The sequence below is a fragment of the Corvus cornix genome, chromosome 1A (genome assembly GCF_000738735.6).
Source record: "Corvus cornix cornix isolate S_Up_H32 chromosome 1A, ASM73873v5, whole genome shotgun sequence".
NCBI classification, from domain to species: domain Eukaryota; kingdom Metazoa; phylum Chordata; class Aves; order Passeriformes; family Corvidae; genus Corvus; species Corvus cornix.
In genome coordinates this window covers 9565426-9581752 of record NC_047057.1, presented here as the reverse complement: position 1 = coordinate 9581752, position 16327 = coordinate 9565426, and the positions used below count along the sequence as shown (strand labels likewise).

General features: G+C 35.5%; 1 protein-coding gene across 1 annotated transcript in view; it reads right to left on the bottom strand.

Annotated features, from left to right (window-relative positions):
* The window catches only part of HGF (hepatocyte growth factor), a 59500-nt gene that overhangs the window by 5883 nt on the left and 37290 nt on the right, over positions 1-16327 (bottom strand). Inside the window, exons 9-18 of the mRNA XM_039570422.1 lie at positions 14140-14314; positions 12575-12702; positions 11067-11169; positions 9115-9254; positions 7170-7208; positions 6596-6692; positions 3774-3848; positions 3037-3183; positions 2253-2359; positions 231-376 (exon numbers count right to left, since the gene is read on the bottom strand). Coding sequence (XP_039426356.1) covers positions 231-376; positions 2253-2359; positions 3037-3183; positions 3774-3848; positions 6596-6692; positions 7170-7208; positions 9115-9254; positions 11067-11169; positions 12575-12702; positions 14140-14314 — 1157 coding nt within the window. The remainder of the gene's footprint in view (positions 1-230; positions 377-2252; positions 2360-3036; positions 3184-3773; positions 3849-6595; positions 6693-7169; positions 7209-9114; positions 9255-11066; positions 11170-12574; positions 12703-14139; positions 14315-16327) is intronic.

Here is a 16327-nt window from a genome sequence, read left to right as displayed (position 1 = left end):
AGTTGTATGAGTATATTTAAGATTCACATAAATCTTCCAATATGTGGTAGCACAGTGAAATTGAAGCAATTTCTGTACTCTGACATAAAATAGAACACTTGCAGCACAAATCATTTTCCAATGCAAAAGTTTAGTGCAGTGAGAATAATTATAAAAAACCTCCAGTAATTTATTTTTTGGGAAAGAAATAGCTAGGATCCTAAAAATGTATTAGGAAATGCGATATTTACCTCACAAGGCCCAGCACCTATGGTTTCAGCCACAGCACAGATTTCAGACTCATTCACAGTGATCTTCCCTTTGAAATATTGGTTGCACTTCTCATTTCCCAAAATAAACAGGTTTGCTACTCGGAGAAGGCCATCATAGTTAACTACTACAATTGAAAAGAGAACAAAAAAGTTATTCTATTTTAGGGGGAAAAAAAGTGTTTCAAGATACAGTCTAGATAAATTTATTCATGTAATTTCAGTTATTGTACTTTCTCTCCAATACTCACATTTTTGTCTATCCCCACTATTATCATGCTTTTGTATTTTGGATTTCTTATATTTTCTGCAAATGGGATTTTCCAGACTTTTGTTTGGTTTTCATGTCTATTCAGTTCTCTGAGAATATCTGGACAAGTTTTTAGTATTAGAATAAAGGGTTGGGTAACTGGGCTTACTCTACAGCTCACCAGCAGCTTGCCCAGACATCAAAGAAATCAGAAAAAGAGCCTGAAAATGTTATCACTCCATCAGTGGATGGAGGATTCTTCTCCCTGCCTTAAAGATGAGTTAATGTGTAACAGTGTCTGCCATGGCCTAGGGAAGGACATGTGACTTGAAAAAGACTGTAATAGAGTGGAGTTTTTCTTATTCTGTGCTGGCTCAGCTACCCTGAATGACTTTGTGCCTGCAAGGGCAGAGCCACAGCCTTGTGCAATCTCCATTCATCAGTGTGAAGGTCAGGATGCAGGAGCCCTGTGGAGCTTACTCTTGTTCTACATGTTGAAAGACAAGCCTGTACAAGCTGCAAAGATAAATAAAGGGTCTGGACCTGCCCATTCTCTGCACAGCCATCAAAAGAAAATGCCAAGCTTGCCCTCCACTGAGTTATTATCCTGTTTTCTTGAAAAAAGTGGATGTAACACTTCTTCCTTCCCTGACCGAGATTCTGTGAGGATTATAATAAGTAGTGCATAAAATATTAGCACAAAGTCCTTGGATGACAGATGTTATGTATTTACTGTATTACATAACTCCACAGCATTGCAAATTCCTTATCAGTTCTCCTAAGCTAAGCTTTCCTGTGATGCTGTACTGTGCTCCAGCCCGATGTCCCTGTCCCCCAGACAGCCGATGCCCCCAGAGGATGGCTAATACGGGCATGCTGGGAACATCAAAGGCAGTCATTTGGGAGAGGGCTGGTACAGATTAATTGCCACCCACAAAGAAATGGCAGAGTAGTGGCTACAAGGAAGACAGCCTCAGAATTCCAGCCTAGTTTCTGCTCTGCTTCCAGGACAGTGTGAGTATATTGCTGCTGCTTACTCAGGGTCTGTGGCAAAACAACATTTGAGCACAGTAAATATTGGAGTAATTATTGTCAACTGGCAGCTATTAACTTTTTATCAACACATAATTAGCCAGATATAGCATTTACTAGACTAAATAAATGTCTGTTCTCCCATATATTTGTATTTTCTTCACACAAAACTGTGTTTAGTAAACATTAGTAAGGTTGCAAAGTCAAGTTCTCAAAAGTTAGGAAATGCCAGACTTAGGGTTTTCTGTGCATCCCTAGTTCAGTTATTGTGCATGTTAATAAACTCTTTAATTATATGTTTCTGTATTAGTGTTTCCACAGAGGCCTGCTTTGGGTTACAGAAAGAGACTGCTCAAGTAGATGAAAAAGAGTTTGTCAAAAAACCCTGTGAAAACTCTGCAGAGCAATTCTTCTATTTTTTTTTTTAACATGTAGATCAGTATTTTTCTCTAATTCATTCATTCCTTGAAATGTTGAATCATTTTTCCTGTCACTGAAAAAATAACAAAAAAAGGAGACACCAGTGGAAAATATTTCATATTAGATTAACTTGGATAACAGGCTCAGAGATCTACAAAATTAGAAAAAAAACCCCAATTCTATTTTATAACAAGAAGTGTTGGACAACTGTGGCATCAGGCAATACCAGCAGCCTCACCTATAATGACAAGAGGAAGTAAGTTGTCAACGTATTCATTTAGTTTTTAAAAATAGTTTCTTACATCCAGTGTATCCCCATCCATAAACACTGCAGCTGGTCTTCTCTGGAATGGTACATCCAGAAATGGGCAATCGGATTATTTCTACAAAATTTGTCAATATAGCAGGTCTGAAAAGAGGAAAAAAAAAAAAAAAAAAAAAAAAAGGATTTTACTTAACCTTCTAAAATGCATTTTAAAAATTACATTGCCTATTACAGACCACAGCAATTAAAAACTGTGCCAATACTTTTCCATTCATTTTGTCTTTGAAGAATATGATGGATTCTTCTACCTATTTTTTGTACTACAGCTCCTAACTGTCAAAAAAATTCTTGAAATGCTGTCACCACTTTTATGCTATTTAACTTGTGTTTTAATCTTAAAAGTAAGTAGTGATGGCATTTCATTTGAATATATAGGTTTGTTAAAGTGGAGAAAGTTTGAAAGCTTGTATATACACAAGGATCTCAGCTACAATCTGCTGCTTATTCTATAAATTAAAACCATATACTAGTCCATGTGAGTACTTTGTGGGTTTTCTTTAAATCTCCCAACAAACCTAAACATGGTTATCAGGAAAAAAAGTGTAGTCATGATTTTTCAGGAGTGACATCTGTTTTCTGAGCAATGTAGATGGACCTGCACTTCTGCATATACCAAGCAAAATTACTTTCAGTTGGAAATTTACTCGATGGAGACAGCATCTGTAGTATTGGAGACAGTAGAGCAATGAACCTGCAAATCTCTTAGGAAGAATCCCACCCATCAGATGAAAATCCCAGAATTCACAATAGCAGCTACTAACCTGCTAAGTTTCAGTAAGACCAAATCTGACCCTGCAGGGCCATATACCAACTGGGAGATATTCCGCACTTGTCTACGCTTCTCCTCTCCCTTTCCTTTGATGTTATGGACTCCAAGCCAGGCTTTGTAGTCTTTCAAATCTTTGTACCTAAATGAGGGAAAGTTGGTTATGATTTTGCTGACTATATAATAAAATAACTAAAAAAACTCTGCTTAATATGATTATTCTGGAAGATCTTAACTAATGCTCTTCAGCAGAAATGGCTTCATGCTGCCAACTGCTATTCCAAAATCAACATGCTTGGATGTAAGGTTTTGGCCTGAAGCCATTACATAATTTTAACTGTTACTAAAATCTAATTTTTGTTTCATAATAGTATCCAAATATTAAAATCCTTGGACAGTATGAACCTCTGAACTTTTTTAAATTTACCCAAGTTGTCTATTTTATTTTGTCCAGTTAAGCAGAAGCATGAGATTATTCTCATAAAAAGGCAATTGTCTAACCATGACACTTGGAAAATCTATTTATGCCTCCATGTAAAATAGCCAGGGCTATCTAGATTTACAGCAACAATAACAGAAAATACCAAGGTCCCACAGGCCTTTTATATCAAAAAAGCAGTGTTAAAGCCAAACAGGAGGGAAAACCGCTGCGTTCAAGTTGAAGAAGCGTTGTGCTGATAAGTTCCTGAAAATAGATGGATTTTAATATTGCAAAGCTACAGACTACTGTACCGAGAAGGGAAACACTGTCTTGCTGTAAGAACCCACTCTTCCTTTATCAAAGTACCACCACAGATATGCTTATTCCTAGGGGGGGAAAAGAAAAGAAAAAAAGGTTTAAAAAAAACCCTCGAAAAAACGTAGTATTAGTTTCTACACAGTCAAAATTTTAAAGAGTGCTTTGCTCCCCACACATGTTGGCTGGTGAAAAGTAGCAGACTGACAACATGAGGAAACTTGTCTCTGTCCCTTTGCTCTACAGTTTCAACACTTAGAGTAACATGACTTTGGAGAGCTTTACTCCAATGTGCAAAAATCAGAAAGAAAGACAAATTCAGTTACTCTGTTCATTTAGTGGTTTCAAAGCTGAATTTGTAATAAGACACCTAATTTAAAATTAAAAAAAAAAAAAAAAGGTCAATTCTTTGTAACAGGAACTGGACTGAAACTTTCAAGCAAGTCCCCAAACTGCCACCAGATGTAAACAACATTTGGTCATTATTCATGTAAGTATTATTCAAAGCATTGACCTCAAGGTGGAGAGTTCCTATTTGATTACAAGCCCTATGAGATTTGCGTCCCCACGTACTTCAGTTGGAAACAATCTGCAGTGTATGACATTCAACATGTGATTATACAAAACCTGAAGCATAATATATCAAGTAAAATTAAAGCAATTAAGCATGACAGTTCTTTAAAAAAAAGAAATACTGTGGAATGTAGATTAATTAGTTTCCTTCTTTGTGCCTCCAAAATCACATTTATTTTCTGTAGCTCTTCGGAAAGTGAATCAGAATTGTCAGCAATTTGGGAAAAGCTTAAAATCTCACAATTTATAAATTCAAATCACACAAATGTTCAAAGCTTTGCAATGAACTACTGGATAGATACTAGACTATATATGGAGTTCAAAGACAGCAGGATAACACAGAGCTTTGCCTTTTTAGTTTTTTTAATCTTATTTTGGTTAATGAGAAAAATATCTGGTCCAAAAGGCTGGAGTCTTTCTAAAATGTAGGTTCTAGAATGTTTTATTATAAAAATATTGCAATCAGGAGTATAACTATGTTCTTCCATGTTGTGTTTGTACCACTTATTATCTTATTATACACAATTTCATTATCTGAGTTAGGAGATTCATTAGCACACATAAAAATGTTAATTCCAAATTTAAGTGTGGGACAAATTTAGAGCTGGTTCCATGAAACAGATGAAATCCATTTAAATGCACTTAAATATACTTGGTTACAGAATCTGGGTTGGATTTATAAGAAAATTTCATTGATCAATTTAAAATTTAGAGGTTGATTTTGGTTACCAAATACAAATAGTTTCTAAGTTTCACTGGGCCTTCACCATTCAGACAGAGCAATTCCATTTTGAACTGTACAGTTAGGTTTTCTTGCAGAAAGTTCAGCATTCATTAAAATTTTGTTTCAGACAATATTCTATTTGCTTCCTTGGTAACAACACAAAATAAAACTACATTTTTATGCCCACATGTAATACTTGAAGATATATTTTGCTGCTGGAGTTTTCCAGGAATCCCTTATTCATAAAAGGATCTGCAATCATTTAAGAACTCATCTGTTTCATGGAATTTTATTGCATAGCATAAAATTCAAATACCCTAACAATAGCTATTTAAATTTTAGGCACCCAGATGTAATTCACCTTACCTGCCTAAAAGTTCATCAAATATCAAGGCTATTTTTAAAACAGTGCAAAGATTAACTTTAGCAGGTAGTGATTTAGCCCACTTAACTGGTTACTTAGTCTAGTAATATAGTGATCTTCCTCTAGAAATTTCTTTCTGAGCCATCTGACGCACTCCCAGAAAGGTTTAGATCATGGATCTCATAAGATGCAAAGATTACCAAGGATGGGAAGGACCACCCCAGAATTTCTATAGCAATGAAGTGATGTAGAAAATAAATTTTTTATCTTTTCCTTTCCTCCCTTTTTTCATTTAATACCTCTTTTACAACATAGTTTTAAAAGAGATGATGAATCATGAACTAATAGAATTGAGCTTTACTTTAGTCTGGCCCAGCAGACAAAAGAAGCTGTTTTTTTATAGTTTTTTTTCATGATAGAAGATCCAGCGCCAATGGATGATATATATCCTGTTATAAATTAATGATTCACACTTCCAGCTGATGAGTTATGAACCAGAGTAAAGAACATAGGAAACAGCCATTCTGTTTTCTGGCTTTTCCACAGCAGCAAAGATTTGCCATAATGTAATACATGTGTTATACACAAGCTGTATGTGTCAGGGTCTTGTTTCACAGAATGAAAAGGATTTCCTTATAGCTCCTACTTATGTTTTTTGGTTTTTTTTGGTTTTTTTTGGTTTTTTTTTTTTTTTAATATCAAATAAATTTTAATTTCATGCAATGACATGAGGAGAAAGCTCAATTTGACACAGGTACAAATCCTGAATCCTGCACTTCAGAACTGAATGCTCTGCCATCAAAGTGAAAATATTGATCTGAAATTCGATTTTTTTCTAACAGTCTCTAAAATAAACAGTTTAATGCTGAATGCTAAGCCAACGTTATGAAAAGGTCTCCAGTAGCTAATTGCAAGAGCAGAACACTATGAGTGCTTTGCAGGTTCGTATGTATAAGTTGATGATAATGAACATATAAAGTATTTCACTAGCAGAGTGAATACTGTGGCATCACCTGACATTAGAGGAATGCTGATTCTCTGCTCTTACAGAATTTAACTGCAATGTAGAAGTATTCTTATTATGGTCAACACTTGCCACAGTTCTACAACGAATATCCTAGTAGCTGTATTGCCCTTCTAATCAAAGTGATATTTACCTGTATGTCAAACTAACCACCCATCCTTCGTTAGTTTGTGTTGGGATTCCATTTACAACTCTCAAATGTTTTGTTGAGGCACAAGGAATGGCAGTATCTGAAAGCAGGTCCAGAGATCACATTTTACTAAAAACAGTGGTAGGAAACCTGCACAGTTGCACATAAGGACCACAAGAACGTCAGTATTTATTATGGATTAACTTTCTTGTGCTAATGCAATATATTTCTAGGCCATCAAAACTACTTCAGTGAAGCTGAGTAGGTCTATTTAAATATCCATAAGGAATATAAAATACATATATTTAAATATTTTTCTTGAGATTTACATAGTTAAAAAGCAAACACTGAAACTCATTACCAAATCCCACCACTGGCAAGACATGACAGTGAGAATAGATAAAGGAGTATAATAAAACTATTCCCCATTTTTGTCTTGTAAAATTAATTTTGCTCAGTCTGTATGGTGGGTTTTTTACAACTTTAACTGACCTTTATCTTGTTTCCCAATTGGAAAGAAATGTCTAGACTTAGAGGATAGTCATGCACTGCACAGTTCATATACAAACTTACTTACCATCCAAACTGATTGCAGTAGGAGTTGTATCACCTTCACCTAGATAAACACATAAGATAGTCATAATACAAAATTAAAATACATTTAAAAATTGAATAGAGTAAAATTCAACAACAAATGGCATACTGTTAATTTTAATGGTTCAAAAAGTTTTAAACTTAAATGATTTCTTCGATATGCTGTAAGAGCAGTATTTAATAAGGATTAAAAAGAAGGCAGAATTTTATTCCAATAGAATGAAATAAGAAATAAAGATTTTCTAACAGGAATGTTGAGCATTTTTCTTCTTGGCTGAATCCTGAAGATATCAGGCTGCCTATCATGTTCAATTTACATGATTCATTCAAACAAACAAATGCTGAAAAATGAAGTTATGACTTTCCTATAAGCTTTCAGGAACTTTAGAAGTCATGTAATTAAATCCAAATAAGACTGAAAGAAATTCTCAATTCCTTAAAAAAATTCAAAAATAATTTTAAGTTCCTATCAGCAAAAACTTATTCTTATCAAAACATGTTCCCCAAAATCTGGTTCAGTTCTTCCATCTAGTCAAAGTAAAAAAAAAACCTGTTACAAGTTTGTTTAAACTTGGTTCAAAATTTTTTGCCTTCAGTGACATGTACAGAGTGACCCAGCATTATGAGCTAGAGGTACAGGTGTAGCTGCTGAAAATTTGCACAAGGAAATTTAAATAGTCTCATCCAACTAGATTTCCATAATTATACAAATACATATATATATATACACACACACACACTATAGGTATATACATATGTAGAGATATATAGATATAGATATATATAAAGTACCTTAATACTAGTCCATACGAGTTACAAGGCATATTCCCTCTCTGGTGCTTGGCTGCAGAAATGTACTACTCACCAATTCTGTATACCCCCCAAATGTTTGCTGAGAATATATCCTTAGGAATTCACAGATCCAAATAATGAACTCAGAATAAATGAATAAAAAGTATATTTCTTCAGCTGTTATTCTTCATTTATATTGACACAAATAACCTTTTGCACAGTTTGTTTACTCTTCACATAGATGCCAAAATATCACCTGAGACTTCAAATACCACTTCTTAGAGATTCTGGAGTTCAGACTATGAGGAAATGCAGCAGATTGCCTCTAGGAATGAGTGTAACATTATCCTTAACCTCTAGAGATCACAGACATGCCTTCAAAAGCCTGATTTGCCATTTAAGTGTTCTCCGAAGACATACAGCAAAGTAACTTAGAAATAAGAACTGAAGAGAAAGATTTTGAACATAAATGTGAATTGCACATTTTTCAGCATAAAACTATCTTTTTCTACTTGTCATCAGTTTATTACTGAATTCCCTAGGATTCTTAATTCTGTTTATTTAAGCTATTTAGATTTAAACATTCAATTTTGGAGGCATGATTTTCCTAATTCTTGCCAGGAGTTAAATCATCCCATAAACATCCAAAGCAGAATCTAATCTTTATAACACATATATACTTCAGCATATATATAGTGAGTTATCCTAACATTACAAAGACAGATCACACAAAGAGACTCTGAAGCTTGTAGCCCAGAAGATAACTCTGCCTGGGTTTCTTGAGGCCACAGCCAGAAATCTGACCGCTAGACGACAATTCTTTGTCTCCGTCCAGCCCTCATTCAATAGCTAGATCTGCTGGAAAATGTTTGACCATCTGTAATAGCCCTTTTGTGCTCCTGCTGCATAAATAAGTCTTGAAATCTCCAAGCTGGTCAAGGAAAAGAACCCCTTGTTCATATATTGCACAAGCAGCTTCTGTCTGCTCCTTCTCAGTCACACACAATTGATTCTTGATAGAATCAAACATTTTCTGCTGCCACAAATGACAGTAGTAAGGTGTGCATATGCTTGTGACACTGTGGCTTCCCTGGGACTGCACAGCTGACAATGCCTGAGGCGTACCAAGTACTCACATCGAGAAATAGGGCAGTAATCCCAGGGAACAAGAGGATCATCTGTGTAACACCAGGGACCATGAAAATCATCATCTGGATTGCGGCAATAGTTTTTCTTCAGTTTACTAACATCTGGTTCTCTGAATATTTGTATATGCCTACAGGGGAAAAAAAATTCAAAGTGTTGAAAAGCTTTATACTATAGCCCAAATTTTCAAAGGTTAAATGTTGCTTTGCTCTACACTGTATTATTAGCTGATTGAGAAGCCTACAGGTCAGGGTTTAAGGCTGGTTAAAATCAAAGAGATGAGACCCAAATATTTGCTGGATGTGGGTCCAACTTTCCTCTGGTTGGTATTTTAAGCACTGTGTCCACTGGACAGATGGAAGGCTTCTAGATCTCCCACTCAAGCTAAAATCTCTAGATACCCTCGAGAGGGATCGTTATACTGATTAGAAGAGTGTCTGTGATGCCCTCAGCACATCTCCAGGCCTCTCTAGGGAGCACAGGTCACGTCTCCTGCAGGTTAACAGTATAAGGGAGCATTGAATCTACAAAGCTAAATCAAAGGCAAAAGAAAGGCAAACTAAGAAAGTTAGCAAGGATGAGCAGCAGGCAAGGAGAAAGATGAATGACTCAGATAAACTGCAGTGATACGTCACCTAAGTTGCAAACCTACATGAAGCACTTCAGACATGAAATTTTGAGGTCAAACTCTGAAGCAGAGGAAGATGTTTATTTTTGGCTTGTCAGATACAAGAATATGGGCTTCCTTAGTTACAGCTGTACTGCTTCTTTAGTCCATAACCAACTACACATGCTGCCTCTAGCACACCCATAACCAGGGAAACTGTTGCAGTGAGACAGATAACTCCCCAAAGAAGTTCCCAGATGGAAAATATGTGGGAGTAAGAAAAGAAAAGCTGATCTGTGCTCTATTAGATGAATGCAATTGCATCAAGTATCCAGTAGGTTTATATTGTCTCATTCACACCAAACTAAGAATTATCAGGCTTCTCAGAAAGCAGGAGCTTAAACTTCTCTTTCCCTCACACAGGCAGCACACTGAAATATGTATCCTCTCTCTCACCATCTGTGGGAAGAAACACATACAGTCCAGGTGATGATTCCAGACAGAACCACTGAAGTCTGCCTTTTGCAATACAGCTTCCCCAAAGGCTGATTTCCTGACTTACGCAGTCCTTCCAGAGGACAATGGCTTAAATGTTCAGCACTGTGACTCAACAACAAGTACCAAAGCTAATACTGACATATTTGCATCAGCTTCATAAACTAAAGGAAAATGAAGGGGAAACCATTTCCATCACAGTCACTAATGTGTGTGATATCTCATACATAGCAAAACTTTTTATGAATCCCTTATTTTATATATAGTCCTGTTAATTCATTTTACTTCAACAAATAAATTAAAGTAGCCTGCCATTTCTGCTACTTGAATACGAAGCCAAAGTAATGATAAACAACAGAAATTGCAGGTCTTTTTAATGGCATTTGATGTCAGTGTCGCTAGACTGTAGACTCAAGAGTCAATTTCAGGCTGCAAGGGACGTTAGGTGACTTCAAGTCCAACCACCTCCTTGAAGCAGCATGAGCAATGAGATGAGGTTGATGAGATAACCATTTCCTGTCTCGTTCCTACTATCCTCTCATTGCACCAAACTTTCAAGGACAAGGATGGGGTAAAATAGGCCAGTAAACTGAACACTGATAAACATCCCAAAGCCAGCAATTAGTGGTTAGCCCGAACAAAGTCATGTCGTGCAATATATTTAAACATGAAGAAAAAGAGAAAAATATAAAAATAAAGATTAGGAAAACAAAGATATTAAAAACTCCAGGGCATAAAGGGATACTTTAGAATCCACGGAGATGAAAAAGAGTTGCCATCTGGAGGCAGTATTTATTCAGGACTCACTGAACCATCTCTTTCTTTTTAATATGTACACACCTACGTAAGTCTTCAATATTTTTGTCCCATGTGGAACAAGTTAGCCCAAATCTTGTCTTGGATAGATTCCCCATGTAACTCTTGCCATTGCCACGATAACAATCTGGAAAAAAGAATGTTGAGACAAAAAAGTGGAGGGTGGTTGTGCAACATGGAGAAGAAAATTCTTCCTTTCCATCAGTAATCCAAATTATTAAAGACAAGTGTTCTATTTAGTAAATGCTGTACACTATTAATCAGACAACTGTATAAATCAAATCAGAAGAAAAACAGAAAATTGTTTCCAGATTTACACACGTAATCTTCTGTTTGAGACCTTCATTCTCAACACAGTAGCATTTTAATTTTTGTCTTATTTAGCTGAAATGGGAAAATTTCTTTGATAAATAGTTGGTTTAAGATTAATTTAGATGGGTCACAGAGAATATTCTAAAAGTTGTCAGAAGATAGTTTATTCGAATCCAACAAAAATGGTCCCCTATTCCTCCTTCCACGGAAAACAGGCACTCGGTTTATCTTTGTGTATCTTCCAGATACCGGCAACAGTATATAATTCTAGACTTAAGTATTATTTCAGCAAAATCAAAAATTCAGCATGACTTTAATTTTAATGTAATTCAAAAACTTGCCTGTTCACTCCAGCAGAAGTCATGTTTAATTCATAAGCTTTTATCACAAGCCTTTTTGAGACTTTTCAAGAGGATTGTTTAAAATGTTCAGTACTATAAAGACATTTTGCATAAAGCACTTAATTTCATATTCATCAGAATTTTTACTTTTTGATAATTGATACTTTACAAGAAACACAGAATGAGTATAAAAGTTTAATCCTTTCTTTGAGATAAGTCTTGCAACTGCAACTTTTTCAAATCTTTGAAATGAAAAATTGGCTAAAACTTAAAAGATGGAGCTGTTAATTCAGCCTGATGTATGGTTATAAGTCTGAGGTCTTAGCCTCAGTTTATGCTATGATTGACATCCATTCAGGATGCAACACTACTCCTTACAGTAATAGCAAGACCTCATGGGAAAAACATTTCCATGAAGACTCAGAATGAACCTCACAGGCAGAGTCAAGTAAGAACTCAGAGGATCAACCCCTTCTAGACAAGGAGGTACATGCAAGAAAAAATAAAGGAAAAAAAATTGCTTTTGGTAACCTCATATGCAATTACAAATAAACTGTGAACTAAGGAAATCATCTCAGCTGTGGAAAAACACCCTTCAAACTAAGAAATGTAAAGACAGTAGAGTAGATACATAGATTCACCTCTAAAAATCAGATCCAATCAAATCTTTGCTGCAGCTTTCCCTGCTGAAATCAAAAATTAAACTGAGAAATGAATCTCATTTACACCACAATGAATCCCAAACATGTAAATAAAACCAAAGCAGAACTACATAGGTATAATAGAGATACAACTCTTCAGTTTTCAAGCCTGTCCACTTGCTGTTTGGAACAGTATAGCATTCACTTAAAATCGTATTATCACCCTTTCCTCTGTTACCTTGTTCATTTGATACATCGCACTTGGGAATCTGGGAGCAATAACCAATACGGATGTTTGGGTCAGTGGTAAAACACCAGGGTGATTCAGATCCATCTGGATTTCGGCAGTAGTTCTCCCTCAAATCCCTATAAAAATAAATATGTTAGCTCACAGCAGGGATAACCTAAACCCACCAATGTGGTCCATTGTTTTTTGTTATGAATTAACAAAAATACAGGCTCCTTCAGGTCTCCGTGTTACTGATCAGTGTCAAGTGCAAGGAGATAAGGAGCCAGTAACAACACAGTGTCCAGAAAAAAAATTAACTGTAATAAGAATATGTTTATGGAAATTCATTTTCAGCAGATGTGTTTTGATGGGATATACGATTTCATTTGAAGATTAACAATATTTTCATTCAGGATCCTCCATCAAAATTTGCATGCAACTGACATTGGATACACCTGCAATACATTACAAGTGCTTTTAAATACAAACATTACCAAAGTGCTTAAAACTCCCTACTTTGAATGGCTCTGCTGAGTTTGGAGAAACAGAGTGCTGTAGACTATTACTGACTCATTTAGGAAACTGAGTCATGGAAAATAAAAAAAGTGTATGTTGAAATTCTATACAGCTGTTACCTTTAAAGTAAAAGTTAGTCACAAGGGAACATCTTTAAATGTCTTTTGCAGATTGTGTGAAATAGTCAAACCTCTTAAATGTAAGTTTTATTTCCCCATCTCCTGACAGTTGTTGCCATGTTCTGTGCATCTCCATATTTCACTGTATTTTTTCCATCTGCAGCGCTTACTGATAACAGAATGTGGAAAGAATGGGCCTAATACTAAATATCAGTAATTCTTACTGATATTTACCCATCAATAAAGATATTTAGTACAAACTGGGCTGTGGCTTCATTCTGGTCAATGAGGTTTCCTCTATGCTTACTTAAAAAAGGACTGAAAAAACATTACTAACTGCCTAAAATTAGTAGATTATTCACATCTTGGGAGTTCATGAACCATACAGAAAGGTTCAATGACCAGTGTAAAAGCAGTCCAATTGATGCAACTAAATTTAGTAATGAGCAGAAAAAGGATTTAAAATATGAAAACTAAAAGAAGTGTTTTTAAATATTCTAAATGTTAATTATTGCTGAGAAGATTACATTTATGTAATAATTAGGACATATTGAATTAAAGTCAACAATCAAACTGTGAAGAAGTTTTTAGTTCCATAAAAAAAAAACCTGTGGTAATATATCAGCACTGTTGGGATTCAGGTCCCAGTCTGGAATACATCCTGACACTTCACAATCAAACTGGTGAATATATTCTTGAAAGAAAAGTTCATAAAAATCCCTAGGGTTTCACACAAGTTCATCTAGAACTACTGCTTTGAGATCTGAAGGAATGATTTTCCCAAGCTCAAAAGGTTTTGAGCCTCAGCAGGTAGAGTGGATGCAGGACACAGAGCAGGGACAGAGGCCGTATGGTCTACTCGAGTGGCATGACTTGTAAACATTTCAAAACTCAGCTCTTTTCCCACTGCAGTAATAACACCCACACATCTTTACTCACTTGCATTTGAAGTTCTCAGGAGTGATGTTGTGCTGGTGAGGAAACTGGGAGTCCCACCTCTGGCACTGGGTCCCACTCCATATGGTGCTGACGGTGCCACGGTAACCCTCACCCTGTCCCCGAACGCACGTTGTCGTCTCAGCTGCCGCCTCTGTGCTGTTCACCACATTTTCGTCTGCAGACCCAGACAAGAAGTGTTGTTTCATTCTCTTAAGAATGGCTCAGGATGTCAGGTTTGAACTCCACATTATGGGTGGAGTAATGGATTACATGATGTTCAAATCACGGTAATTGCAGTTCTTTGGTGAAATTGCCAATGTGATTACAGGGTAATTTTTTCCTCTTTACATTTACAATATCCACAAAATCAAAGTAAGTGCTGGACTTTATGCTAGTTTATCCACTTGCATGCAAAGAATCTGCAATATTTTCTTGTGTGAGACACCTGGCCTATGTTGTATCACTGGAGATCAGAAGATATTCCTGGTTACTTTTTCCAGTTCAGCAAATATCATTCCATCAGCTTCACCTGAGTGACTACCCACATGCGCACTGTGGTGTGGTAACACATATTTGTAGGATTAAAATACAATTGGGTTCCTCTAAAGTATTCCCAGAATATCAGGTCACAGGAAAAAAAGATGTAAATAAAAAAAAAAAATAAAAAAAGAATATAAATCCTTTATATTATCCATTATAAATTAATGTGCTAAATTCTCCTAGAAGGTTTTTTTTTCTGCTTCATATGGTTAAAAGAGGAGAAAAAAGGCCCAGCTTTTGAAATCAAATATTAGTATTCTCTACAGAGAGAAAAATGTTTCAAAGACTAACAAATTCATCAGACTCAAGATCTCTTACAGATGTTGATATACTCTGCACTCACCCTGGTGTGGGCTGTTTTGAACTAAATTCAGAAAACCAGTATTTTTTAAATGACTCATTCACATAACTTGAAAGGTTCTTTTTATTTCTTATGCAATTTTCATAATTGCAAATTAATGGCACAGATATTGCATCAGATATATATAAAGTAGTACAAAACTAAATACACTACAGTAAGGGCAACACTTCTGCAATATCCTCAGAAGTTCCCAATACAATATTTTTAAAGTAACTGTGTATCTGTTGGTAATTGCTATTGTTCACAAGACTAATTTTATGAATTATATTAAAAGTATTAGTTGTCAGCAGTAAATATGTTATTAAAGTTCCTTAGTTAGTTTTCTTCAAATGGTCCAGTGAGTAGAGCAGTATTTGTGTGTTACTCATAATGTAGTTCACTCCTGGTAACTTGAGCCAGTTCCATGAACTTGGAGAAAATATGGATCTTAAGGAAACCAAATGTCATAACAGATGGTTTTGGCTGATTTGCTAACTGATCTTTGACGTTAAAGATCATTTCCCTGTCAGATGATAACATCAAGTTTTGCAGTTGAATTATACATTTATCCATGCATCCCTTTTTCTCTTCATCTGGTTGATGTTTTTAAATCAGTGTTTCATGGTCAAATTCATTTCCTGTCCCTCCTTCCCAAGCCAAATGTTGTCCTGTTTCAATGGGATTTTGAGTTCCAAACTCATTCCAAAGTCAAAAGGATATGGCACTGAAAGTATCACAAGGAGGTTTCTGCAGGCTGACAAATTCACTCTTTCTAGGGGATTCATCAAACAGGCTTGCAGCCAGTAACTATATGTTTAGTCTTTATACATCACTTTTTAAATAATTAGACTACAAAAATATTAATTTGTACAACTGATAGTAATAAATATTTGCAATATTCCAGTTTTCAATCATAAAAAATGTATGAAAACAAATGGAGTTATATTCTAATATAGCTTCTAAGCTGATTAGAGTGAACATCGCTGTGCCACATTCAAATACATATTAGTCTTTTTTAAAAATACTTGCATGGCTTTCACAAAAATGAAAAAGATTTGGGGAAAAACTTGAGGGGGAGGGGAGAAGAGTTTACTAAGATAATAAATTTCAGCAGAAACCCTGGCTTCATAACGTTTCCTAAGTAAATTAATAAATTACAACTACATAACTCCAGCAAAAAAGTCTTTTTAAATAATACTAATAATGCACAAAAAAATCAACCTAATACAGGCTGTCACAAAGACCTTATCTATACACAACAAGTTACTACTTCAACTGTAATGAACTCTACAGTGCACCTTCTCTGGA